General features: G+C 42.2%; 1 protein-coding gene across 1 annotated transcript in view; it reads left to right on the top strand.

Annotated features, from left to right (window-relative positions):
* The window catches only part of mtpap (mitochondrial poly(A) polymerase), a 100,016-nt gene extending 76,357 nt beyond the window's left edge, over positions 1 to 23,659 (top strand). The window contains exons 7-9 of the mRNA XM_034172433.1: positions 169 to 261; positions 453 to 526; positions 23,048 to 23,659. Coding sequence (XP_034028324.1) covers positions 169 to 261; positions 453 to 526; positions 23,048 to 23,386 — 506 coding nt within the window. The 3' untranslated portion in view covers positions 23,387 to 23,659. The remainder of the gene's footprint in view (positions 1 to 168; positions 262 to 452; positions 527 to 23,047) is intronic.
* The last annotated feature ends 2,214 nt before the right edge of the window (positions 23,660 to 25,873 follow it).

Genomic DNA, 25,873 nt, shown 5'->3' on the forward strand with positions numbered 1-25,873 from the left:
TTCTTTTCTTTGGATACTCACCCTGTTCATTTATATAAAGGCCGTCTTCCCCCACCCTTGTTTCTTGTCCATGTTTGCTGTGAATCCATCTGTCCACACCTTGTTTATGGCTGTCAGAGATATGTAGCAGTAGCCATTTAGCTTTCGTCCTTCCTCATTTCCTACAAGGTCCCGCAGACAAGATGGTGATTGAGGGGAACGACTGCACATTTGTCAGTGACTCCAGCAAGATTCAGCTCCAGAAAAACACCGAAACATTGGGTGAGCATGAGATGACAGAATTAGTGCCGGAGGCTACACTTGTGTGTGTGTGTGTGTGTGTGTGTGTGTGTGTGTGTGTGTGTGTGTGTGTGTGTGTGTGTGTGTGTGTGTGTGTGTGTGTGTGTGTGTGTGTGTGTGTGTGTGTGTGGTTTCTGCTCAGTAACTTATACTGTTTTTGTTTCTTTCCTTAGAACAACTGCTGTTTGAATTTTTTGACTTCTACGCCACTTTTGCATTCAACAAGATGTCAGTAAATATCAGAAAGGTACACATCTTTTTCATCTCTATAACATGCTGTACAATACAACAGATTATTGTCCCAATGGTAACATGTTAGCTATTGTTGAAATTCAGTGGATTGCAAGATGATATCCAGTGAGCCACTCTATTTATTCTGCATTGTTATATTTTTGGCAGAATTTACTTTAGACCTACTTATGTCTTTTGCCTACTCCCATTAGGGATTGCCACAGTAGATAATCTGCTTCCATCTCTCTGTCCTTTGCATCTTTGTCTGTCACACTAACCACCTGCATGTCCTCCCTCACCACATTTATATATCTCCTCTTTGAACTACTTCTTCTCCTTCTGTCTGGTTGCTTCATTCTCAGCATCGGTCTCCCTATATACCCTGGGTCCTCTGTATCTGTCCAAGCCATCTAAGTCTTGCCTATATCACTTTGTCTCCAAATGATCTTACATGTCCTGTCCTTCTGATACAGTCTTTCCAAAACATCATTCCCAGAAAATCGCAGCATTTTCAGCTCGACCTCCTGTCTCTCTCTCTCTTTTTTTTTTTTTTTTGTGCCACTGCCTCTGAGATAAACTGTGATGTGAGTTTTAAGGGTATATTCCCTTATGGGATTTTTTTTTTTTTTTTTGCAATCTGTGGCAACATTTTCTGGTTTATTTTTGTTTTCTGTAGTGGTCCAGGCTGGATTTCAGGTACATATTTGCCGGAACAGTGTATTGTTTGCTAACTTAATCGGACATCTGTCCGATGAGGCACCATAGTCTATATGAAGTGTCATGTTTTCACATCTTCATTCCAAACATCTGAGAGTGGGAAAAATTAATGTAATCCTATTTATCAAGAGCTGCTGATCATACAAGCTGCAGCCAATGAGAGGCATTGTTACAGATTTTACCGAGAAATCTGTGGTTTCCTGAACACAACTACTTTGTATAGAAGTGTCGTGGTTCGTCTTTAGTCTTCTCGGGATGTCGTCTTTTAGATAACACAAACTAATTGCAAGTGATATGCTAGGAAAGGACACAACACTTTAGAATAATTCAGCCTTAAGCAAGATAAAATGCACAGAGTTTTTAAGTTTATTTAAGCCTTCGACACAGAGCTTAGACAAACTGAGTCCTCTAGAGAGACTGAATATGTGACAACCGCGCTCATCTATTTATTGGAGACCCGCGGGCATCGCTCCTCCTTCGACTTTTTTATTTATTTCATTCCCAAGACATGGTTTTCTATTGGAAGCGTCCTCTAGTGAACCCTAAGCAGGTGTTAGGCCATTGTTCAAATAAGGACCTAAAAATTCTTCTACAGAAGCAACAAAGCAAATCTTCTATGGAAATGCTGTTCTGCATCAAGGAGACAGTGGTGGACACAGCAAACCAAAAAGTTCGTTTTGATAACCGCTAATCAGCAAACTGGAAAGTTAGTTTTTATAACGCTAAACTGATAAACCACCAAAAAAATGAGCGGAAGCTACAGCTAATCGCTAACCGGTAACTTTCAGTATTGTTTCCAGTACACTCTCAGCTACTGACAAGCCGGTTTTGAGTTTAAGCACCGGCAATGCTTCTGATTAGAATAAAAGATGATCACAAACACCAATGAGTCAGCGCTTCTGTCTTTGTGCGCCCTGCCCACTGCTGTAAGAAAGAGTCATTTACATTAACAGCATACAGTGGTCCAGCTGTGAGGCAGATGTCCTGAAAAGGAAAGCATGTTTGATTTATGGTTTTGATTTATAAATCAAATTAATCTGGATAGTTTAACTATATTAATGTCAACTCTGGCATTTTTACAAAGTGAAAATATAACATATCTTTTAATTTTAAACTAATACACTAATTTTCAATGTTTAAACATTAACACACATAGATACCAAAATGCATTATGGGTAAAATGAGCCTCCCCTCATCACTGATTGGTTGATGTAAAAACCAATACACAAGTGACTGTAGCACATGTTGGTTTTTACAAATAAATATGTATTTGTAAAATATGTAATTTAAATTTTAATGTAAACTGAAAATTCTGTTTAAGTTGTGATTCAACTCTACAACCGTGTGAAATAACCGGGCGCCATTCATATGGCCATCCATTAGATGGCAGTGTTCTATGCATTTTGACCTATCTAAATTTAACAGAAGCTAATTGGTCCACTGATGGCTTTTGAAGTTATCTGAAAAGCTAATCCGCTAACAAAAAAGTTAGCTTCGCTAATTAGCAGAACTGTGTCCACCACTGCAAGGAGATATTTAAAGTGTGACAGTTCCATCAGGAATAAATTCAAATGGGCCTGTTTAAAGGAGGAGGACCAAAATGGTGACCCTTTTTTAATCACTGTTTATATGGAAAAACTAACACCCCTGGTGTATGTCTTTAATCTTCTATTGTATTGTTGATGGTGCAGATAGTAGTAATCTCCATAAATTTGCTATCAATTGATATGATTCAAGTTATTTCACACAGATCTATCTTGGGTGAATCGTCATACGGTCTACAGGCAAACTTGATATGTTTATTTTTGTTTTGACCTAGCATACAAAATGTGCTTTTTATGGCTTCTTCTGTTACATGGGTGTGAAATATTGAAGCTGGAAAAAATTTATAAACATCTATATACATAAAGGGCTACATCTGTCTGTCCAGGATAAACTCCCAAACTATAATATGTAGCCCTAAAAACTATATATATTCTGAATCCTCATGACATGGGGAACAAACTGGCACCATTTTTAAAAAATTGAACTGAAAATTACCCCCAAAAAAGCCATTTATGTAAGACCATACAGTGTTGTACCATGTGCGATAAACTCCCAAACTATAATATGTAGCCCTAAAAACTATATATATTCTGAATCCTCATGACATGGGTAACAAACTGGTACCATTTTTTAAAAAACTGAACTGAAAATTACCCCCAAAATAGTCATTTATGTAAGACCACAGTGTTGTACCATGTGCTTTTCATATTGCCACTTCTGTCTGTCTTTCTGTCAGGGATAAACTTCCAAACTATAATATGTAGCCCTAAAACTATATATTCTGAATCCTCATGACATGGGGAACAAACTGGTACCATTTTTTTTTTTAAGTTGAACTGAAAATTACCCCCAAAATAGCCGGCTGTGGGTATGACCAGGCAGATTCAAATTTCCAGCCCTGTATATGTGTTGGCCATCTCTGTTTATTTAATTCCTTTCTACAGCACACTCAGCACAACAACAACATGCTTAGGCTGAGGCTGTGGGTATGACCAGGCAGATTCAAATTTACAGCCCTGTATGTGTGTTGGCCATATCTGTTTATTTAATCCCTTTCTTCAGCTACTTTATGTTCTCAACTGTTAAGTACCTGACTGTCCTGTACAACCCAGTTTGCCTTCCTGTCTGAATACATTCATTTTATGTTTGTAAAATTGCAATGTAAAACCAGTGAAATACACCGCTACCTCAGTTTTGATTCATTGATATTTACATTTACTGTTACCTACCTTTTGCGTGTAATTTTGCTATAAATTTGATTGCAAAACAGTCTGCATGAAGGACTTCAAATGTGTTTGTCTTTTAACCAAGTATTTCCACTTAGTTTTGGGAGTCCACCCCTTATATTTCTGCTGGACAAACTTTAGCCCATTAACTATTATAAGACATCAGCATTACAAAAACAAATGTTGGGCAATTGCTTTGATTAAAATGATTGACATTTGGCTTATGTCTAAAACAGGTTAACCCGGGCAGCACCGGGTACCCCAGCTAGTTTAACATGCTTGTACAAGTCAAATATTGACATGAAAAACAGCTGTCATTTTGCACTACTTGTAAACTGTAAGTAGTCAGATACTAGCCCTGAAGCTAGTATCTGACTGGAGGTGAGTATTTGGAGACACAACCTTCTGAAGAAATACGTAAATTAGCGACAAGTTTCACAATGACCTGTATTCGCAATTTTGTTGCGCCCCAAGCCCATTCTCACCTGTTTCACTCTCGGAAGGTCCGATTGTCATTTTTGTCTCCAAACAGTCACAATTTACTTTCATGGATCATCAACCCCTCACAAAGTTCTCCCATTTTCTGCACTTTTCGTACTCACAGTAACTAAATTGAGATGGGTTTGAGATACTCGCAATGACTGACTATTTTGAGAGAAAATTTGTCGTGCATAGACTGGCATCCTGTCCAGGGTTTACCCCACCTCATGCTCTATGACTGCTGGGATAGGCTCCAGCCCCCATGACACTTAATTAGAGTAAGCAGGTATAGAAAATGGATGGATTTTTTTGGAGATGTTCAAAATTCCAGTGAAACAAGAGTGAGACCCTGCAGCTTATGCGAGAAAATTGAGAACCCCCCCAAATGTTTCAAGATATTTTGGAAAATCCCTCCTGAATGCTGTTTGCAATTTGTTGCCAACAGTCACAGCCCAGTGAGATACTTGCTTTACATCAGCACTGGGCAGAAAAATTTGTTGTTCTCATTTACAGAATGACTAAAATGAACCAGAAAATGTGACTGAGAATTATCTCTCATTTACCTTATGAATTGCACCAAATTGCATGTAATATTTAAAATATATGTTGGGAGGTCCCCAGCCCCCCTAGAGGCACTGCGGCTCTCACTGTAGATCACAATGTCATCTGCAAACATAGTCCACTGCTTCACATCTACAATGTTTCTAAATAATTGTTGGTAACCTTTAGAAGTTCCTTTCTTCTTGCCATGAAGGTCTTGTATCCTCTTCTAATATTGTGTTTATGCGGTCAGATTAATGTTCTAATTAAACTGGAATGTAGCAGAATTTTTCAGTTCTGCAGACATCCTAACGTGAAGTAAAATGGCTTTTTGTTTGGCTAAGTAGTACAGACAACCACTGTGCAGAAGAGTGCAAAGAGACATAGGCATGACATGATACAACATACAAAAATACAATGAATACAGAAAATATCAGAATTCTTGGACAAAACTAATATATTGGCGTACTGGTGAGGTTCATTGGTTCATTCATTCATAACTACATACCAGCTTATTTCAGTTGAAGGTCACGGGGGCTAGAGTCTCCCAGTAGTGACCTCCAAGGCCGGCAGTGTCGCTACAAGTGTGGTCAACAAAGAAAAGAACACGCCTGGTGCAGTGTGTGGGTCACAAGCACCCAAAATGGCAATTTTCTCCTTGTACCGCTGTAATTCAGTGCCATAAAGATGCCAGGTATGTTCACTTACTCCACTATCAGGTTCAAACATGATGAGTTTATCTCTAAGCTTGTCTTACACTTTGCTGTATGTACGTCGTTTCTTGTGTACAAGGTCTGTTAGAAAAGTAACAGAACTTTTTATTTTTTGCAAAAACTATATGGATTTGAAACGTGTGATTGCATCAGCCAAGCTTGAACCTTCGTGCGCATGCGTGAGTTTTTTCACACCTGTCGGTTGTGTCATTCACCTGTGAGCATGCCTTGTGGGAGGAGTGGTCCAGCCCCCACGTCGGATTTTCATTGTCAGGAAATTGGCTGATCGACTGCTGCTTTACTTCATCAAAATTTTTTCAGAAAGTGTGAGAGACAGCCAAGTGGAAACCATTTGGAAAATTCAGATGGCTTTTGGTGAAGATCTTATGGGGATCACACAGATTAAGGACAATTACAACAGGATTAAAGACGGCCCACAGTGGCGGATGGCGTGCCGCGCACCGAGTGGCGATCGACAGGTTCAAACGACCAGATCATTTCCAAAGTGAACGCTTTGTTGATCCGGGACGTCATCTGACTACCAGAGAAATGGCAAGACAGCTGGACATAGCACTTTTTCGGCACATTCCACTGTTAGAGGAGTTTTTGTAATGGAAAGAGGAGCGAAGAAATTCGCCACGGAGCCGCTCATGGCGCGGGACGAAAGCACCTCCGTGTTGGTCTCACAGGACAAGCCCTAACATGCACAGCGAAATCCTCCGCACGTCTTTTCATGCCGAAAAACTCCTGTAACAGTGGAATGTGCCGTTCATTTCCAAAGTAAACGTTTTGTTGATCCGGGACGTCGTCTGACAACCACAGAAATGGCAGAAGAGTTTGACATCAGCACTTTCTCGGCATGAAAAGACGTGCGGAGGATTTCGCGCGTCGGGACGGAGGCGCAGGGCACAGAACAAAAAGCAACGCCGTGATGAAGCCTCACAGGACATGTTGTGGCATGTCCAGGTCATCCACAATTTCTCGGATAGTCACACAACTGAAAAGCCACCGAAAGCCGTCTGAATTTTCCGAATGGTGCAAGAGCTGGGCATGTTAGGGCTTGTCCTGTGAGATCAACACAGAGGTGCTTTTGTCCCGCGCCATGAGCAGCTCCGTGGCGAATTTCTCCTCTCCTCTTTCCATTACAAAACGTCCTGTAACAGTGGAATGTGCCGAAAAAGTGCTATGTCTTGCCATTTCTCTGGTAGTCAGACGACGTCCCGGATCAACAAAGTGTTCACTTTGGAAATGATCTGGTCGTTTGAGCCTGTCGATCGCCGCTCGGTGCGCAGCGCGCCATCCCCCGCTGTGGGCCGTCTTTAATCCAGTTGTAATTGTCCTTAATCTGTGTGACCCCATAAGATCTTCACCGAAAGCCATCTGAATTTTCCAAATGGTTTCCACTTGGCTGTCTCTCACACTTTCTGAAAAAATTTTGATGAAGCAAAGCAGCAGTCGATCAGTCAATTTCCTGACAATGAAAATCCGACGAGGGGGCTGGACTACTCCTCCCACAAGGCGTGCTCACGGGCGAATGACGCAAGCGACAGGCGTGAAAAACTCACGCATGCGCACGAAGGTTGACACTTGGCTGATGCAATCACACATGATTCAAATCCATATATTTTTTGCAAAAAATAAAAAGGTCCGTTACTTTTCTAACAGACCTCGTAAATAATCCTGGAAGCACTGCGCATGACCGACAACATGGCGACGGGAAGTGTCCGGTTTACATGACTGCAAAGGGTCTGTAGACACATTCACATATACCTACGGACAATGTAAAGTCACCAGTTCACCTAATTTGCCTGTTTTTGGAAGTGGGAGGAAGTTGGCACACTCTGAAAAAAAAATACGAACACAGAGATGACATGTAAACTTGACAAAGAAACTCTGAGGCAGTACGCAATCCCCGGACTTTCTTGCTGTGAGGCAGCTGTGCTAACCACAAAGCCACCTTGCTGTCCTAGGGATGTACAAATTCAAATTTTAATGTAACACAAAGTTTGATATAGATCCTGAGGGAATCCGGTCAGCTCATTTACAACACTGTTTGTTCTAACTTTGTTTGCATTTTCCCACTAAAACACTACTGCAGCAAATGTGATTGTAAAACATTATACAGTTGTGTGTAAAAGTTTGGGCACCCCTGATGATTTCTGTGAATTTCCTTTATAAATCATTGGTTGTTTGGATCAGCAATTTCAGTTAAATATATCATATAGCAGACAAACACAGTGATATTTGAGAAGTGAAATGAAGTTTCTAGGATTTACAGAAAGTGTGCAAAAATTCCCAACAGAAAAAAATACAGAAATAACAGCCTCTAAACGCTTCCTATAGCTTCCAATGAGAGTCTGGATTTTGGTTGAAAGTATTTTGGACCATTCTTCTTCACAAAACATCTCAGGTTTGTTGGTTTTCGGGCATGGACAGCCCACTTAAAATCACACCACAGATTTTCAATAATATTCAGGTCTGGGGACAGAGATGGCCATTCCAGAATGTTGTACTTGTTTCTCTGCATGAATGCCTTAGTAGATTTTGAGCAGTGTTTAGGGTCATTGTCTTGTTGAAAGATCCAGCCCCAGTGCAACTTCAACTTTTGTCACTGATTCATGAACATTGTTCTCAAGAATCTGCTGATATTGACTGGAATCCATGTGACCCTCAGCTTTAACAAGATTCCCAGTACCTGCACTGGCCACACAGCCACACAGCATGATGGAAGCACCTCCAAATTTTACTATATGTAGCAAGCGTTTCTCTTGGAATGCTGTGTTCTTTTTCAGTCATGCATACCGCCCCTTGTTATGTCCAAATAACTCAGTTTTAGTTTCATCAGTCTACAGCACCCCCCTCCGTGTCTCTCCGTGTTGAACACCCTGCGATTTTGCAAGTTCTCCCACTTAGAAATCATGGAGGGGTCTGAAATTTTCATCTTAGGTGCATGTCCACTGTGACAGACGTAATCTTAAAAAAATAAATCCAGAAATCACAATGTATGAATTTTTAAAAATAATTTATTTGTATGTTACTGCTGCAAATAAGTATTTGAACAACTGTGAAAATCAATATTAATATTTGGTACAGTACCACCTGGTGGTGAGTTGGATCGGCTGGGAGGGGAGGAAGCTGGTCAGACCTGGCAGGCCCAAACGTATCGTGAGGGTCTGCTGGGAACGACTGGCGGAACCCTCTGTCAGCGAGGTCTTCAACTCACACCTCCGGGAGAGCTTCTCCCAGATCCCGGGGGAGGTTGGAGACATGGAGTCCGAGTGGACCATGTTCTCCACCTCCATTGGCGATGCGGCTGCTCGTAGCTGTGGTCGCAAGGTCTCTGATGCCTGTCGCGGCGGCAGTCCCCAAACCCAGTGGTGGACACCGGAAGTAAGGGATGCCGTCAAGCTGAAGAAGGAGTCCTACTTATCTTTGTTGGTAGGTGGAACCCCAGAGGCAGCTGACAGGTACTGGCAGGCCAAGCGTGCCGCAGCCCGTGCGGTCGCAGAGGCAAAAACTCGGGTCTGGGAGGAGTTCGGGGAGGCTATGGAGGAGGACTATCGGTCAGCCTCGAAGAGATTCTGGCAAACCGTCCGACGCCTTAGGAGGCAGAAGCAGCTCTCCACCAGCACTGTTTATGGTGCGGGTGGGGAGCTGTTGACCCTGACTGGGGATGTTGTCGGGCGGTGGAAGGAGTACTTCGAGGATCTCCTCAATCCCATCGTCACGTCTTCCGAAGAGGAAGCAGAGACTGGAGACTCAGAGGCGGACTCATCCATTACCCAGGCCGAAGTCACAGAGGTGGTTAGAAAGCTCCTCGGTGGCAAGGCTCCTGGGGTGGATGAAATCTGTCCTGAGTACCTAAAGTCTCTGGATGTTGTGGTACTGTCTTGGCTGACACGCGTCTGCAACATCGCGTGGCGATCGGGGACAGTGCCTCTGGATTGGCAGACCGGGGTGGTGGTCCCTCTGTTTAAGAAGGGGGACCAAAGGGTGTGTTCCAACTATAGGGGGCTCACACTCCTCAGCCTCCCCGGTAAGGTCTATTCCAGAGTACTGGAGAGGAGAATTCGACCGATGGTCGAACCTCAGATTCAGAAAGAGCAGTGTGGTTTTCATCCTGGTCACGGCACACTGGACCAGCTCTACACGCTCCATCGGGTGCTTGAGGGTTCATGGGAGTTCGCCCAACCAGTCTACATGTGTTTTGTGGATCTGGAGAAGGCATTCAACCGTATCCCTTGGGGCACCCTGTGGGGAGTGCTCCGGGAGTACGGGGTCCGGGGTCCTTTGCTAAGGGCTATCCGGTCCCTGTACGACCGCAGCAGGAGCTTGGTTCGCATTGCTGGTAGTAAGTCAAACCTGTTTCCAGTGCACGTTGTCCTCCGCCAGGGCTGCCCTTTGTCACGGGTTCTGTTCATTATTTTTATGGACAGAATTTCTAGGCGCAGCCAGGGTGTAGAGGGGTCTGGTTTGGGAACCACAGAATCTCGTCTCTGCTGTTTGCGGACGATGTGGTTCTGTTGGCTTCGTCAAATCAGGACCTTCAGCGTGCACTGGGGCGGTTTGCAGCCGAGTGTGAAGCATTCGGGATGAAAATCAGCACCTCCAAATCCGAGGCTATGGTTCTCGACCGCAAAAAGGTGCTTTGCCCTCTTCAGGTCGGTGGAGTGTCCTTGCCTCAAGTGGAGGAGCTTAAGTATCTCGGGGTCTTGTTCACGAGTGAGGGACGGATGGAGCGTGAGATCGATAGACGGATCGGTGCAGCATCTGCAGTGATGCGGTCGCTGTATCGGACCGTCGTGGTGAAGAGAGAGCTGAGTAGGGGGGCAGAGCTCTCGATTTACCGATTGATCTATGTTCCGATCCTCACCTATGGTCATGAGATTTGGCTCATGACCGAAAGAACGAGATTGTGAGTACAAGCGGCCGAGATGAGTTTCCTCCGCAGGGTGGCTGGGCGCTCCCTTAGAGATAGGGTGAGGAGCTCGGTCACTCGGGAGGAGCTCGGAGTCGAGCCGCTGCTCCTCCACGTCAAAAGGAGGCAGTTGAGGTGACGGGCATCTTTTCCGGATGCCCCCCTGTACGCCTCGCTGGAGAGGTGTTCTGGGCATGTCCCATTGGGAGGAGACCCCAGGGAAGACCCAGGACATGCTGGAGGGACTACATCTCTCGGCTGGCTTGGGAACGCCTTGGGGTTCCCCCGGAGGAGCTGGGGGAGGTGTGTGTGGATCGGGAGGTCTGGGCGGCTTTGCTTGAGCTGCTGCCCCCGCGACCTGACTCCGGATAAAGTGGAAGAAAATGGATGGATGGATGGATGGATATTTGGTACAGTAGCCTTTGTTTGTAATTACAGAGGTCAAACGTTTCCTGTAGTTTTTCCACCAGGTTTGCACACATTGCAGCGGCGATTTTGGTCCACTCCTCCATACAGATCTTCTCTAGATCTTTCATGTTTGGAGTTTCAGCTCCCTCCAAAGATTTTCTATTGAGTTCAGGTCTGGAGACTGGCCAGGCCACTCCAGGACTTTGAAATGCTTCTTACGGACCCCCTCCTTAGTTGCCCTGGCTGTGTGTTTGGGGTCATTGTCATGCTGGAAGACCCAGCCGTGACCCATCTTCAGTGCTCTTACTGAGGGAAGGAGGATGTTTGCCAAAATCTTGCAATACATGAACCCATCCATCCTCCCTTCAATATGGTGCAGTCGTCCTGTCCCCTTTGCAGAAGAGCACCCCCAGTGTATGATGTTTCCACCCCTATGCTTCATGGTTGGGATGGTTTTCTTGGAGTTGTTCTCATCCTCTAAACATGGTAAGTGCAGTTGATTCAGAAAAACTCTATTTTGGTCTCATCTGACCACATGACCTTCTCCCTTGCCTCCTCTGGATCATCCAGATGGTCACTGGTGAACTTCAAATGGGCCTGGACATGTGCTGGCTTGAGCAGGGGGACCTTGCTGCCCTGCAGGATTTTAGACCATGACAGCATCATGTGTTACTAATGTAATCTTTGCGACTGTGGTCCCAGCTCTCTTCAGGTCATTGACCAAGTCCTCCTGTGTAGTTCTGAGCTTTCTCAGAATCATCCTTACCCCACAAAGTGAGATCTTGCATGGAATCCAAGACCGAGGGAGATTGACAGTCATCTTGTGTTTCTTCCACTTTCAAATAAATAATCATAACAGTTGTTGTGTTCTACCAAGCTGCTTGCCTGTTGTCCTGTAGTCTGTTGTCTTGGCTATGGTAGACAGGTTTGAGTGTGATTGATTGTGTGAACAGGTGTCTTTTTATACAGGTAACAAGTTCAAACAGGTGTAAATAATACAGGTAAAGAATGCAGAATAAGAGGGCTTCTTAAAGAAAAATTAACGGGTCTGTGTGAGCCAGAAGTCTTGCTGATTGGTAGGGGTTCAAATACTTATTTGCCGCAGTAACATACAAATAAATTATTAAAAAATCATACATTGTGATTTCCAATTTTTTTTTTTTTTTTTTTTTTTTTTTTTAAGATTGTCTCTCACAGTGGACATGCACCTAAGATGAAAATTTCAGACCCCTCCATGATTTCTAAGTGGGTGAACTTGCAAAATCGCATGGTGTTCAAATACTTATTTTCCTCACTGTATGTTATATCTTAACTTTGCACAATTCATCGAATTGACATTAATGGAGTTATTCTATCAGTATTCATTTTATTTATACACCAAACCATAACTCAGCACTGCTTTATTTTCCAAGACCTCGGGTTGACGGCAGCGTTGTGATCGAGTAGAGAGTTGAGCTTTGTGGCTCCTCTCAGTTGCTTCTGTGCTGGAAGCCATGTAGTAAACAGGAGCTTCCAGCAGGGGGCAGGACGCTCAAAGACAGAAGTGCTGACTCATTGTTTGGGTCTGTTGTCGCTTTTGATTCTTCCAAAAGCGATCATGATGTTAAAACTCAAAATCAGCTTGTTAGTAGTTGCAAGTGTACCGGAGACAATACTAGAATTTATCGGTTATCTGTTATCTGTAACTTCCGATACATTTTTGGGTGGCTTATCATTTTAGCTTTATCGAAGATAATTTTTCAATTGTTCAAATACTTATTTCCTCAGTGTGTGTGTATGTGTACATATATATATATATATATATATATATATATATATAGTAGTGTTCAGAATAATAGTAGTGCTATGTGACTAAAAAGATTAATCCAGGTTTTTAGTATATTTCTTATTGTTACATGGGAAACAAGGTACCAGTAGATTCAGTAGATTCTCACAAATCCATCAAGACCAAGCATTCATGATATGCACACTCGTAAGGCTATGAAATTGGGCTATTAGTAAAAAAAAAAAGTTGAAAAGGGGGTGTTCACAATAAAAGTTGTGTGGCATTCAGTCAGTGAGTTCGTCAATTTTGTGGAACAAACAGGTGTGAATCAGGTGTCCCCTATTTAAGGATGAAGCCAGCACCTGTTGAACATGCTTTTCTCTTTGAAAGCCTGAGGAAAATGGGATGTTCAAGACATTGTTCAGAAGAACAGCGTAGTTTGATTAAAAAATTGATTGGAGAGGGGAAAACGTATACGCAGGTGCAAAAAATTATAGGCTGTTCATCTACAATGATCTACAATGCTTTAAAATGGACAAAAAAACCAGAGACGTGTGGAAGAAAAGAAAAAACAACCATCAAAATGGACAGAAGAATAACCAGAATGGCAAAGGCTCACCCATTGATCAGCTCCAGGATCATCAAAGACAGTCTGGAGTTAGCTGTAAGTGCTATGACAGTTAGAAGATGCCTGTGTGAAGCTAATTTATTTGCAAGAATCTCCCGCAAAGTCCCTCTGTTAAATAAAAGACGTGCAGAAGAGGTTACAATTCGCCAAAGAACACATCAACTGGTCTAAAGAGAAATGGAGGAATATTTTGTGGACTGATGAGAGTAAAATTGTTCTTTTTGGGTCCAAGGGCCGCAGACTCTGAATTCAAGCCACAGTTCACAGTGAAGACATTGAAGCATGGTGGTGCAAGCATCATGATATGGGCATGTTTCTCCTACTATGGTGTTGGGCCTATATATCACATACCAGGTATCATGGATCAGTTTGGATATGTCAAAATACTTGAAGAGGTCATGTTGCCTTATGCTGAAGAGGACATGCCCTTGAAATGGGTGTTTCAACAAGACAATGACCCCAAGCACACTAGTAAACGAGCAAAATCTTGGTTCCAAACCAACAAAATGAATGTCTCGCAGATGTGAAGAAATCATGAAAAACTGTGGTTATACAACTAAATACTAGTTTAGTGATTCACAGGATTGCTAAAAAAGCAGTTTGAACATAATAGTTTTGAGTTTGTAGCGTCAACAGCAGATGCTACTATTATTATGAACACCCCCTTTTCTACTTTTTTTTTTTTTTTTTTTTTTTTTTTTTTTTTTTTTTTTTACTAATAGCCCAATTTCATAGCCTTAAGAGTGTGCACATCATGAATGCTTGGTTTTGTTGGATTTGTGAGAATCTACTGAATCTACTGGTACCTTGTTTCCCATGTGACAATAAGAAATATACTCAAAACCTGGATTAATCTTTTTAGTCACACAGCACTACTATTATTCTGATATAATAATAATAATAATAATATATATATATATGGACAAACGCCACAAGCCAGCAAACGAAGGTGCAGACAGTATCCACCTCATCTCTGCTCAAAGCTTTGAAAGCGCACAGAACTTTGAGGTTTGTAGATATACGTTGACAAGGAAGTCGTTTTGCAGATGTAAAAATTTTGTCAACAAAAAGAAACCAACTCAGTCGCTCTTTCACCATGTGACTGGTCTTCTACACAGCTAGCCACATTGTTACAGAACTTCCCGTTTCTTGCACAAGTCTTTCACAATAAAAGCACAGGTCAAATGAATGACAATGACATCACAAGTCAGTCATGGAAGAGATGGGGGGGCGGCATTGTGAAGAGTTTTTGCGTTGGTGGTAATGGACTTAATTAATTCATTCATTCATTCATTCATTTTTAAGTGGGTTGTAATAAATTTTAATTAAAAAATTGTTTATGGCTGGTGTTTAACCAACTTTCTTCAAAAATGGGGGTGGGCTGATGCTCAGCCCTGGGCCCTCAGATGTGTGAATACAGTAGTAATTGTAATGACTTTATATACAGTGGGGGGAAAAAAGTATTTAGTCAGTCCCTGATTGTGCAAGTTCTCCTACTTAGAAAGATGAGAGAGGTCTGTAATTTTCAACATAGGTACACTTCAACTAAGAGAGACAAAATGAGAAAAAAAAATCCAGGAAATCACATTGTAGGATTTTTGAAGAATTTATTTGTAAGTTACAGTGGAAAATAAGTATTTGGTCACCCACAAGCAAGCAAGATTTCTGGCTCACACAGACCTGTAGCTTCTTCTTTAAGAAGCTCTTCTTCCTCTACCTGTTACCTGTATTAATGGCACCTGTTGGAACTTATCTGTATAAAAGACACCTGTCCACAGCCTCAAACAGTCAGACTCCAAACTCAACCATGGCCAAGACCAAAGAGCGAAGGACACCAGGAAGAAAATTGTCGACCTGCACCAGGCTGGGAAGAGTGAGTCTACAATAGTCAAGCAGGTTGGTGTGAATAAATCAACTGTCGGAGCAATTGTAAGAAAATGGAAGACATACAAGACCATTGATAATCTCCCTCGATCTGGGGCTCCACGCAAGATGTCATCCCGTGGTGTCAAAATGATCATGAGAACGGTGAACAAAAATCTGAGAACTACACGGGACCTGATAAATGACCTGCAGAGAGCTCGGACCAAAGTAACAAAAGCTACACACTACGCAGAGAGGGACTCAAATCCTGCAGTGCCAGGCATGTCCCCCTGCTTAAGCCAATACGTGTCCAGGCCCGTCTGAAGTTTGCCAGAGAGCATATGGATGATCCAGAAGAGGACTGGTCTTCTACACAGCTAGCCACATTGCCACAGAATGTGGTCAGATGAAACCAAAATAAAACATTTTGGTAAAAACTCAACTCATCATGTTTGGAGGAAGAAGAATGCTGAGCTGCATTCCAAGAACACCATACCTATTGTGAAGCATGGGGGTTGAAAAACATCATGCTTTGGGGCTGTTTTTCTGCAAAGGGTAACTTGCACAATCAGGGACTTACTAAATACTTTTTACCGCACTGTAGAACTTTCCCAAGAATCAAATCACGAAACAAAATAAACTCCAATAATAAAAGCATAAATCAAATCAATTTTATTTATATAGCACCAAATCACAACAAACAGTTGCCCCAAGGCGCTTTATATTGTAAGGCAAAAGCCATACAATAATTACAGAAAAACCCCAATGGTCAAAACGACCCCCTGTGAGCAAGTACTTGGTGACAGTGGGAAGGAAAAACTCCCTTTTAGCAGGAAGAAACCTCCAGCAGAACCAGGCTTAGGGAGGGGCAGTCTTCTGCTGGGAGTGGTTGGGGCTGAGGGGAGAGAATCGGGAAAAAGACATGCTGTGGAAGAGAGCAGAGATCAATCACTAATGATTAAATGCAGAGTGGTGCATACAGAGCAAAAAGAGGTGAATAAAAAGAAACACTCAGTGCATCATGGGAACCCCCCAGCAGTCTAAGTCTATAGCAGCATAACTAAGGGATGGTTCAGGGTCACCTGATCCAGCCCTAACTATAAGCTTTAGCAAAAAGGAAAGTTTTAAGCTTAATCTTAAAAGTAGAGAGGGTTTATGTCTCCCTAATCCGAATTGGGAGCTGGTTCCACAGGAGAGGAGCCTGAAAGCTGAAAGCTCTGCCTCCCATTCTACTCTTACAAACCCTAGGAACTACAAGTAAGCCTGCAGTCTGAGAGCGAAGCGCTCTGTTGGGATGATATGGTACTATGAGGTTCCTAAGATAAGATGGGACCTGATTATTCAAAACCTTATAAGTAAGAAGAAGAATTTTAAATTCTATTCTGGAATTAACAGAGAGCCAATGAAGAGAAGCCAGTATGGGTGAAATATGCTCTCTCCTTCTAGTCCCTGTCATTACTCTAGCTGCAGCATTTTGAATTAACTGAAGACTTGTCAGGGAACTTTTAGGACAACCTGATAATAATGAATTACAATAGTCCAGCCTAGAAGAAATACGAGGTCTGTCCAAAAAGTATCGGACCTTTTTATTTTTTCAAAAACCATATGGATTTGAATCATGTGTGATTGCATCAGCCAAGCTTGAACCTTCGTGCGCATGCGTGAGTTTTTTCACGCCTGTCAGTTGCGTCATTCACCTGTGAACAGGCTTTGTGTGAGCACTGGTCCACCCCTCTCGCCGCTTTTTTATTGTGAATAAATGTCTGAACGATTTGGAGCTTTGCTGCATCAATTTTTTTACAGAAACTGTGAGAGACCTCCAGGTGGACACCGTTCGGAAAATTAATATGGCTTTCACGGACGATTTTGTGGGGATTACACAGATTAAGGAGCGTTGGTGCCGCTTTAAGGACAGCCCTGAGAGCGCTGAGAGCACGCCGCGCTCCCAGCGCCGATCGACAGGCTGAATCAACCAGATCATTTCCAACGTGAAGGCTTTGTTGATCCAGGATGTCTTCTGACTTCCACAAAAAAAGGAAAAAGGCGTGGACATCAGCACTTTTTCGGCACATTCCACTGTTAAAGGAGTTTTTTTCATGGAAAGAAAAGCAGACGGTTGCGCCACCGTGCCGTTCATGGCGCGGGACAAAACCACCTCTGTGTTGGTCTCACAGGACGGCTTTGAGATGGCTTTCAGACGGCTGTCGGTGGGTTTTCATTCGTGTGACTAACCGAGAAATTGTGGATGAGCCTGGACATGCCAGAACATGTCCTGTGAGGCTTCATCACGGCGTTGCTTTGCACTATGCGGCTCCACCGCGACACGCGGAATTCCTCCGCACGTCTGTCTCAGTGTGCTGAAAAAGTGCTGATGTCCACGTCTTCCGCAATTCCTGTGCTAGTCAGAGGATGTCCCGGATAAAACACAGCGTCCAGTTTGGAAATGAACGGCACATTCCACTGTTACAGGAGTTTTTGTCATGGAAAGGGGAGCGGAGGAATTCCGCACGTCGCGGTGGAGCCGCATGGCGCAAAGCAACGCCGTGATGAAGCCTCACAGGACATGTTCTGGCATGTCCAGGCTCATCCACAATTTCTCGGTTAGTCACACGACTGAAAACCCACCGACAGCCGTCTGAAAGCCATCTCAAAGCCATCCTGTGAGACCAACACGGAGGTGGTTTTGTCCCGCACCATGAACGGCACGGTGACGCATCCGTCCGCTTTTCTTTCAATGAAAAAAAAATTCCTTTAACAGTGGAATGTGCCGAAAAAGTGCTGATGTCCACGCCTTTTTCCTTTTTTTGTGGAAGTCAGACGACGTCCCGGATCAACAAAGCCTTCACGTTGGAAATGATCTGGTTGATTCAGCCTGTCGATCAGCGCTGGGAGCGCGGCGAGCTCTCAGCAGTTGTGGGCCATCCTTAAAGCGGCAGTAACACTCCTTAATCTGTGTAATCCCCACAAAATCGTCCCTGAAAGCCATATTAATTTTCCGAACGGTGTCCACCTGGAGGTCTCTCACAGTTTCTGGAAAAAAATTGATGCAGCAAAGCTCCAAATCATTCAGACATTTATTCGCAATAAAAAAACGACGAGAAGGGTGGACCAGTGCTCACACAAAACCTGCTCACAGGCGAATGACGCAACCGACAGGTGTGAAAAAACTCGCGCATGCGCACGAAGGTTCAAGCTTGGCTGATGCAATCACACGTGATTCAAATCCATATGTTTTTTGCAAAAAATAAAAAGGTCCGATACTTTTTGGACAGACCTCGCAAATGCATGAATTAGCTTTTCAGCATCACTCTGAGACAAGACCTTTCTAATTTTAGTGATATTGTGCAAATGCAAAAAAGCAGTCCTACATATTTGCTTAATATGTGCATTGAAGGACATATCTTGATCAAAAATGACTCCAAGATTTCTCACAGTATTACTGGAGTTCAGGGTAATGCCATCCATAGTAAGGATCTGGTTAGACACCATGTTTCTAAGATTTGTGGGGCCAAGTACAATAACTTCAGTTTTATCTGAATTTAAAAGCAGGAAATTAGAGGTCATCCATGTCTTTGTCTGAAAGACATTCCTGCAGTTTAACTAATTGGTGTGTGTCCTCTGGCTTCATGGATAGATAAAGCTGGGTATCATCTGCATAACAATGAAAATTTAAGCAATGCTTTCTAATAATACTGCCTAAGGGAAGCATGTATAAAGTGAATAAAATCGGTCCTAGCACAGAACCTTGTGGAACTCCATAATTAACCTTAGTCCGTGAAGAAGACTCACCATTTACATGAACAAATTGTAATCTATTAGATACATATGATTCAAACCACTGCAGTGCAGTGCCTTTAATACCTATGGCATGCTCTAATCTCTGTAATAAAATTTTATGGTCAACAGTATCAAAAGCTGCACTGGGGTCTAACAGGACGAGCACAGAGATGAGTCCACTGTCTGAGGCCATAAGAAGATCATTTGTAACCTTCACTAATGCTGTTTCTGTACTATGATGAATTCTGAAACCTGACTGAAACTCTTCAAATAGACCATTCCTCTGCAGATGATCAGTTAGCTGTTTTACAACTACCCTTTCAAGAATTTTTGAGAGAAAAGGAAGGTTGGAGATTGGCCTATAATTAGCTAAGATAGCTGGGTCAAGTGATGGCTTTTTAAGTAATGGTTTACAACAATCGGAGAGAAAGAGTCTAACCAAATACCAGCATTACTGAAAGCAGCCGAACATAAAGATATGTCTTTGGCATGGTTATGAATATTTTTTTCTCTAATAGTTAAAATTTTATTTGCAAAGAAAGTCATGAAGTCATTACTAGTTAAAGTTAAAGGAATACTCGGCTCAATAGAGCTCTGACTCTTTGTCAGCCTGGCTACAGTGCTGAAAAGAAACCTGGGGTTCTTATTTTCGTCAATTAGTGATGAATAGTAAGATGTCCTAGCTTTATGGAGGGCTTTTTTTATAGAGCAACAGACTCTTTTTTTCCAGGCTAAATGAAGATCTTCTAAATTAGTGAGATGCCATTTCCTCTCCAGCTTACGCGTTATTTGCTTTAAGATGCGAGTTTGTGGGTTATACCACGGAGTCAGGCACTTCTGATTTAAGGCTCTCTTTTTCAGAGGAGCTACAGCATCCAAAGTTGTGCTCAATGAGGATGTAAAGCTATTGACGAGATAATCTATCTCACTTACAGAGTTTAGGTAGCTACTCTGCACTGTGTTGGTATATGGCATTGAAGAACATAACAAAGAAGGAATCATATCCTTAAACCTAGTTACAGTGCTTTCAGAAAGACTTCTCCTGTAATGAAACCTATTCCCCACTGCTGGGTAGTCCATTAAAGTAAATGTTATTAAGAAATGATCAGACAAAAAGGGGTTTTCAGGGAATACTGTTAAGTCTTCAATTTCTATGCCATATGTCAGAACAAGCTCTAAAGTGTGGTTAAAGTGGTGGGTTGGCTCATTTACATTTTGAGCGAAGCCAACTGAGTCTAATAATAAATTAAATGCAGTGTTGAGGCTGTCATTCTCAGCATCTATGTGGATGTTAAAATCACCCACTATAATTATCTTATCTGAGCTAAGCACTAAGTCAGACAAAAGGTCAGAAAAATCACAAAGAAACTCACAGTAACGACCAGGTGGACGATAGATAATAACAAATAAAACTGGTTTTTGAGACTTCCAATTTGGATGGACAAGACTAAGAGTCAAGCTTTCAAATGAATTAAAGCTCTGTCTGGGTATTTGATTAATTAATAAGCTGGAGTGTAAGATTGCTGCTAATCCTCCTCCTCGACCCTGTGCTTCGAGCATTCTGACAGTGTGACTCGGGTGTGTTGACTCATTTAAACTAACATATTCATCCTGCTGTAACCAGGTTTCTGTAAGGCAGAATAAATCAATATGTTGATCAATTATTATATCATTTACTAACCGGGACTTAGAAGAGAGAGATCTAATATTTAATAAACCACATTTAACTGTTTTAGTCTGTGGTGCAGTTGAAGGTGCTATATTATTTTTTTCTTTTTGAATTTTTATGCTTAAATAGATTTTTACTGGTTATTGGTGGTCTGGGAGCAGGCACCGTCTCTACGTGGATGGGGTATTGGGGGGATGGCAGGGGGAGAGAAGCTGCAGAGAGGTGTGTAAGACTACAACTCTGCTTCCTGGTCCCAACCCTGGATAGTCACAATTTGGAGGATTTAATAAAATTGACCAGATTTCTAGAGATGAGAGCTGCTCCATCCAAAGTGGGATGGATGCCGTCTCTCCTAAGAAGACCAGGTTTTCCCCAGAAGCTTTGCCAGTTATCTATGAAGCCCACCTCATTTTTTGGACACCACTCAGACAGCCAGCAATTCAAGGAGAACATGCGGCTAAACATGTCACTCCGGTCCGATTGGGGAGGGGCCCAGAGAAAACTACAGAGTCTGACATTGTTTTTGCAAAGTTACACACCGATTCAATATTAATTTTAGTGACCTCCGATTGGCGTAACCGGGTGTCATTACTGCCGACGTGAATTACAATCTTACCAAATTTACGCTTTGCCTTAGCCAGCAGTTTCAAATTTCCTTCAATGTTGCCTGCTCTGGCCCCCAGAAGACATTTGACTATGGTTGCTGGTGTCGCTAACTTTACATTTCTCAAAACAGAGTCGCCAATAACCAGAGTTTGTTCCTCGGCGGGTGTGTTGCCGAGTGGGGAAAAACGGTTAGGAATGTGAACGGGTTGGTGGTGTACATGGGGCTTCTGTTTAGAACTATACTTCTTCCTCACAGTCACCCAGCCGGCCTGCTTTCCCGGCTGCTCGGGATCTGCTGGGGGACAGCTAACGGCGGCTAAACTACCTTGGTCCGCACCAACTACAGGGGCCTGGCTAGCTGTAGGATTTTCCAAGGTGCGGAGCCAAGTCTCCAGTTCGCCTAGCCTGGCCTCCAAAGCTACGAACAAGCTACACTTATTACAAGTACCGTTACTGCTAAAGCAGGCCAGGAATAACTAAACATTTTACACCCAGCGCAGAAAAGTGCGGGAGAGACAGGAGAAGCCGCCATGCTAAACCAGCTAAGAGCTAATAGCTGCGCTAAGCTAGCGGATTCCTAAAAACACACAAAGTGAAGAATGTGAAAATAATTTAGAGGTGATTCAGCAGAGAGAGTGCTTTAGTTAAGGCACGTGAAGATTACACTGTGAAATAAATCGTTATCTAGATCAATCTAACTACGCAGATTAAACAGCTAACAGATACAGCAAAACACCGCTGTGCTCCGGTACAGGAAGTGATACAATACCGCAGTGAGAGCCAACCACCAGTAGAGGTTGAGAGCAACAAAGATGCCAGTAATAAATGCACTACAAAAATCCCAGTTTAAAGCACTCACAACACAGAAAAAGGTGTGACCTTTGTGACTTGCATATGGGTTTTTTCCACTTCAAAAGGCATTTTTTTGAATGGTGCATCTTATACTCCGGAAAATATGGTATATATGTTTGCACACTTTGATTTTGTTTTGTTTTTTTGAAGCCCAACTTATCAAACTCATCATTCACCACCACCCCCGTTGAAGGTAAATCCTAACTGCACACATCAACAGTGGAAATCTGGCAGAGCATCAACTGGAAAATGTGTCGATGAAGCTCTTCAGTAATCTGTACAAACAGTTGAGTCCAAGTCAGGTGATCAATAGATAGTGACATAAATGTAGCCCTGGATATTCATTAATGTCACCTTAACCACAAGAGGGTATTTGGTTTGATAGATGATGTGTACTTTAATTCTCTGAAGGAGGGGAAAAATGCATGTAAAAACACACTTGAGGTCCTCAAATCCCACTGAGGAATGTTTTTCTTTTCTGATGTCTGTGTTGTAGACTTCAAGATTTGAAAACATGTTAAAAGTTATAGTTTAGAGGACCTAATTATGTTTGTTGCCTTCAAAACCTGGGGATGACAGAAATCATGCCTTAATTTGTACCCAGTTTGGATTTGAATGCCTGTCTGTTTTGTTTGGGGGGGGGATTTGGCATGGGTGGTGGCATATTGGCTACATTGTACCTATTTTTTTTTTTCCTTTATTTTTTCCTTCTTCTAAAATAACTGAAACTTTTATTTATCTGGGAGCATGTGTTCATCACCATCACAGTGAGAAAGTAACAAAATTATGAGTGGGCTTTGTGTTTTTGATTTCTCTGTGCCTCTCTCCAGGGCACAGAGCAGAACAAACCAGAAGTGGCCGCACTGCACATCCAGAACCCATTTGAACAGTCTCTAAATGTCAGCAAGAATGTCAACAACAGCCAACTCGACCGCTTCGTGACGCTGTGTCAGGAGAGCTCCTGGCTGCTGCATCAGAGTGAAAACCAAAAACCCAAAAGTGTCAGTAAGAACAACACTGTGGCACCTTGGGGACTGTCTGCCCTCCTCCTGCCCACTCACTCTGCAAGGAGCCGCCAGCAAAAGAAGAGCAGGCAGGCAACCACTGAACGAATCGGCAAACTGTTGGAATACTTGAAGATGAATCAAAATCAAACGAACGACAGCTGAGATACTCTGAACTCACAGAAATCAGTGTCGTTGTTTTGTCGATGTGTTCACTGCTGTCCTGGGAATCTGACAGACATGCATAGCACGGGGAAGATCGTAGAACACAAACTACGTACCTGCTGAAAAACTGAAACTCGACTGCAGTTTTAAACATAAACACCGGAGGGCGCCATTAAGACTTGTATGTGCATATGTTTTGGGGCAAAGCCAGTGAATGATGTGTACTTTATTTTCTGGTCTGTCAAAATTAAAACCAATACTGTGGAAACTGAAGCAAGTTCACTCAGAGGCTTTTTTGTTTGTTTTAAATTAGGGTCTAAAACTTTAGATTTACTTTAAAATCTGTGTTCCAACAGTGTCCTCACTACCACTGATGACAGCACGATCACTATTGATGAAATTTTCTCTTGTATCACTTGTATAACATAGATTATACATTTCTTTACAAACAAAACACAAACCAAGCTTTAGGTTTCTGACTCATGTCTGGAGATCTTGCTAGAGTCTTGGGAATACTCCTTCATAATGCATTTATTTTATGGAGTGCACCAGACCATATCTCAGCAAAACACCCCCAAAACGCGAAGCTGCCTTTCCATACTTCATAGTTGGGGTCATGGTGTTTGCATTAATGGCAGCACCACCTTTCCTCCAGACATAGTGCTAATGATTGAGGCCAAACTGTTCCATTTTTGTCACATGACCAGTGAGCATTCTTTCAGAAGGCTCTGCCTTTATCTTGGTGATCAGCGACAAATCTCTGTCTAGCCTTTTATGTCAGCTCTGGAATAATGAGTTCCTTGTTGAAGGACAGCCATTTACACCATGGTTATGGAGCCATCAATTCTTGAGTTGTGATTCTGCACTTTTGTTTGACATTTTGAACTTTAAGGTCACTCATCCCTGGGTGTTAGTTTGAGCCTCCTTCCAAAATAGTCTAAAAAGTCTATGATCCCACCAGTATTCTTGTATTTTTGTGTAACAAGTTATGCATTATGCATTAGCTCTTCTAGAGGTGGTCCCAAAGGAGTGTTTTCTCCAAATGTAATGGCTCAATTCTTTGGATTTTTGTCATGCTCCTAAACACAATAAGGAATTGGTGCCATCCATGTGTATTCCATTAAATACAGCGACAGGCTAGGCAATTAACCCCTACTTGTACCAAATTGCAAACTAGCATCTTATACGGTGCATCCGGAAAGTATTCACAGCACTTCAGTTTTTCGCCATTTTGTTATGTTTTTCCTCAATTCTACACACAATACCCTATAATGACAATGTGAACATGTTTTTTTTTTTTCTTTTTTTTTTTTTAGATTTTTGTGAAAATTGAGCTCAGGTGCATCCTATTTTCACTGATCATCTTATGAGATGTTTCTACAGCTTAATGTCCACCTGGGCTAAATTCAGTTGATTGGACATGATTTGGAAAAGCACACGCTTGTCTACATATAAGGTCCCACATTTCACAGTGCATGTCAGCAGTGGTGGGCACAGTTCTGCTAACCGATAACTATCAAAGCTAATGTTTTCATTATCGGATTAGATTTTCAGATAACTTTGAACACCATCAGTGGACTAAATATCTTCCGATAAATATTACCGCTAATCTATTTTTGCAGGCATGGTGAACAAAGTTTAACAGTTACAAACATTTATGAAGTCTGAAATCAAAGATTTGAGTATCTACCTGTTAAATGTTTTGCAGTAGATGCATAGCTCTATCCTCTGCAAAAAGAGAAGAGCTGATTCTGGGAGAAACCGCTCTATCCTCTGCAGGCACAGAAGAACTGGTCACAGAAAAGAAAAGTTCATTTCTTTTAAACCCATACTATTATGCTGGCAATATCACCCAAGTCATCCAGAGGCATACAATTTTAACTTATGGTTAAAATTTTAACAAAACTAACATCATCATACAAACATAACTAACATCACGTCTGAAGTTTTATAAAGTGAAAATATCAGATATATGTTTTAGTTTTAAAGTAACGCACTAATTTTGAAGGTTTTGTTATGGACTGTGTCTCCACAAAGTGCATTATGGGTAATCTCAGTACATTCACGATAGGAGAAATGCATTTGCGATGCTCTGATCAGGCTCCGCACGGATAACAGCATTAAACCCTTTGTATATTGTGCCTAAAACTCTCGTGAATATATTCTCTGGGTTTATAGATGTTACTGTGTTTGTTTTATGTAAAAATGCCAGGTTGCTTCATTATTTTCAATTGGAATCACTGTGAGCTGCAACGCTTCATGTTCTTTAACATCTTGCTTTTATCAAACACTGACTCCTCTTTGTTCCAGAGTAATATATATATAAAAGATGTCTGAAATTCGGTTTGCGTTAAATTCTCCGCATCTTAAATGTAGTAGACACGGACGGATTATTTATTTGGAATAATAAATGATCCGTATGAAAACTGCAAGTTTTTAGGGTCTCTATTGCCATCTACTGGCCAGTAGTGTTCATGGCAGTATTCG

Source organism: Thalassophryne amazonica, chromosome 1, assembly GCF_902500255.1.
Source record: "Thalassophryne amazonica chromosome 1, fThaAma1.1, whole genome shotgun sequence".
Taxonomy (NCBI): domain Eukaryota; kingdom Metazoa; phylum Chordata; class Actinopteri; order Batrachoidiformes; family Batrachoididae; genus Thalassophryne; species Thalassophryne amazonica.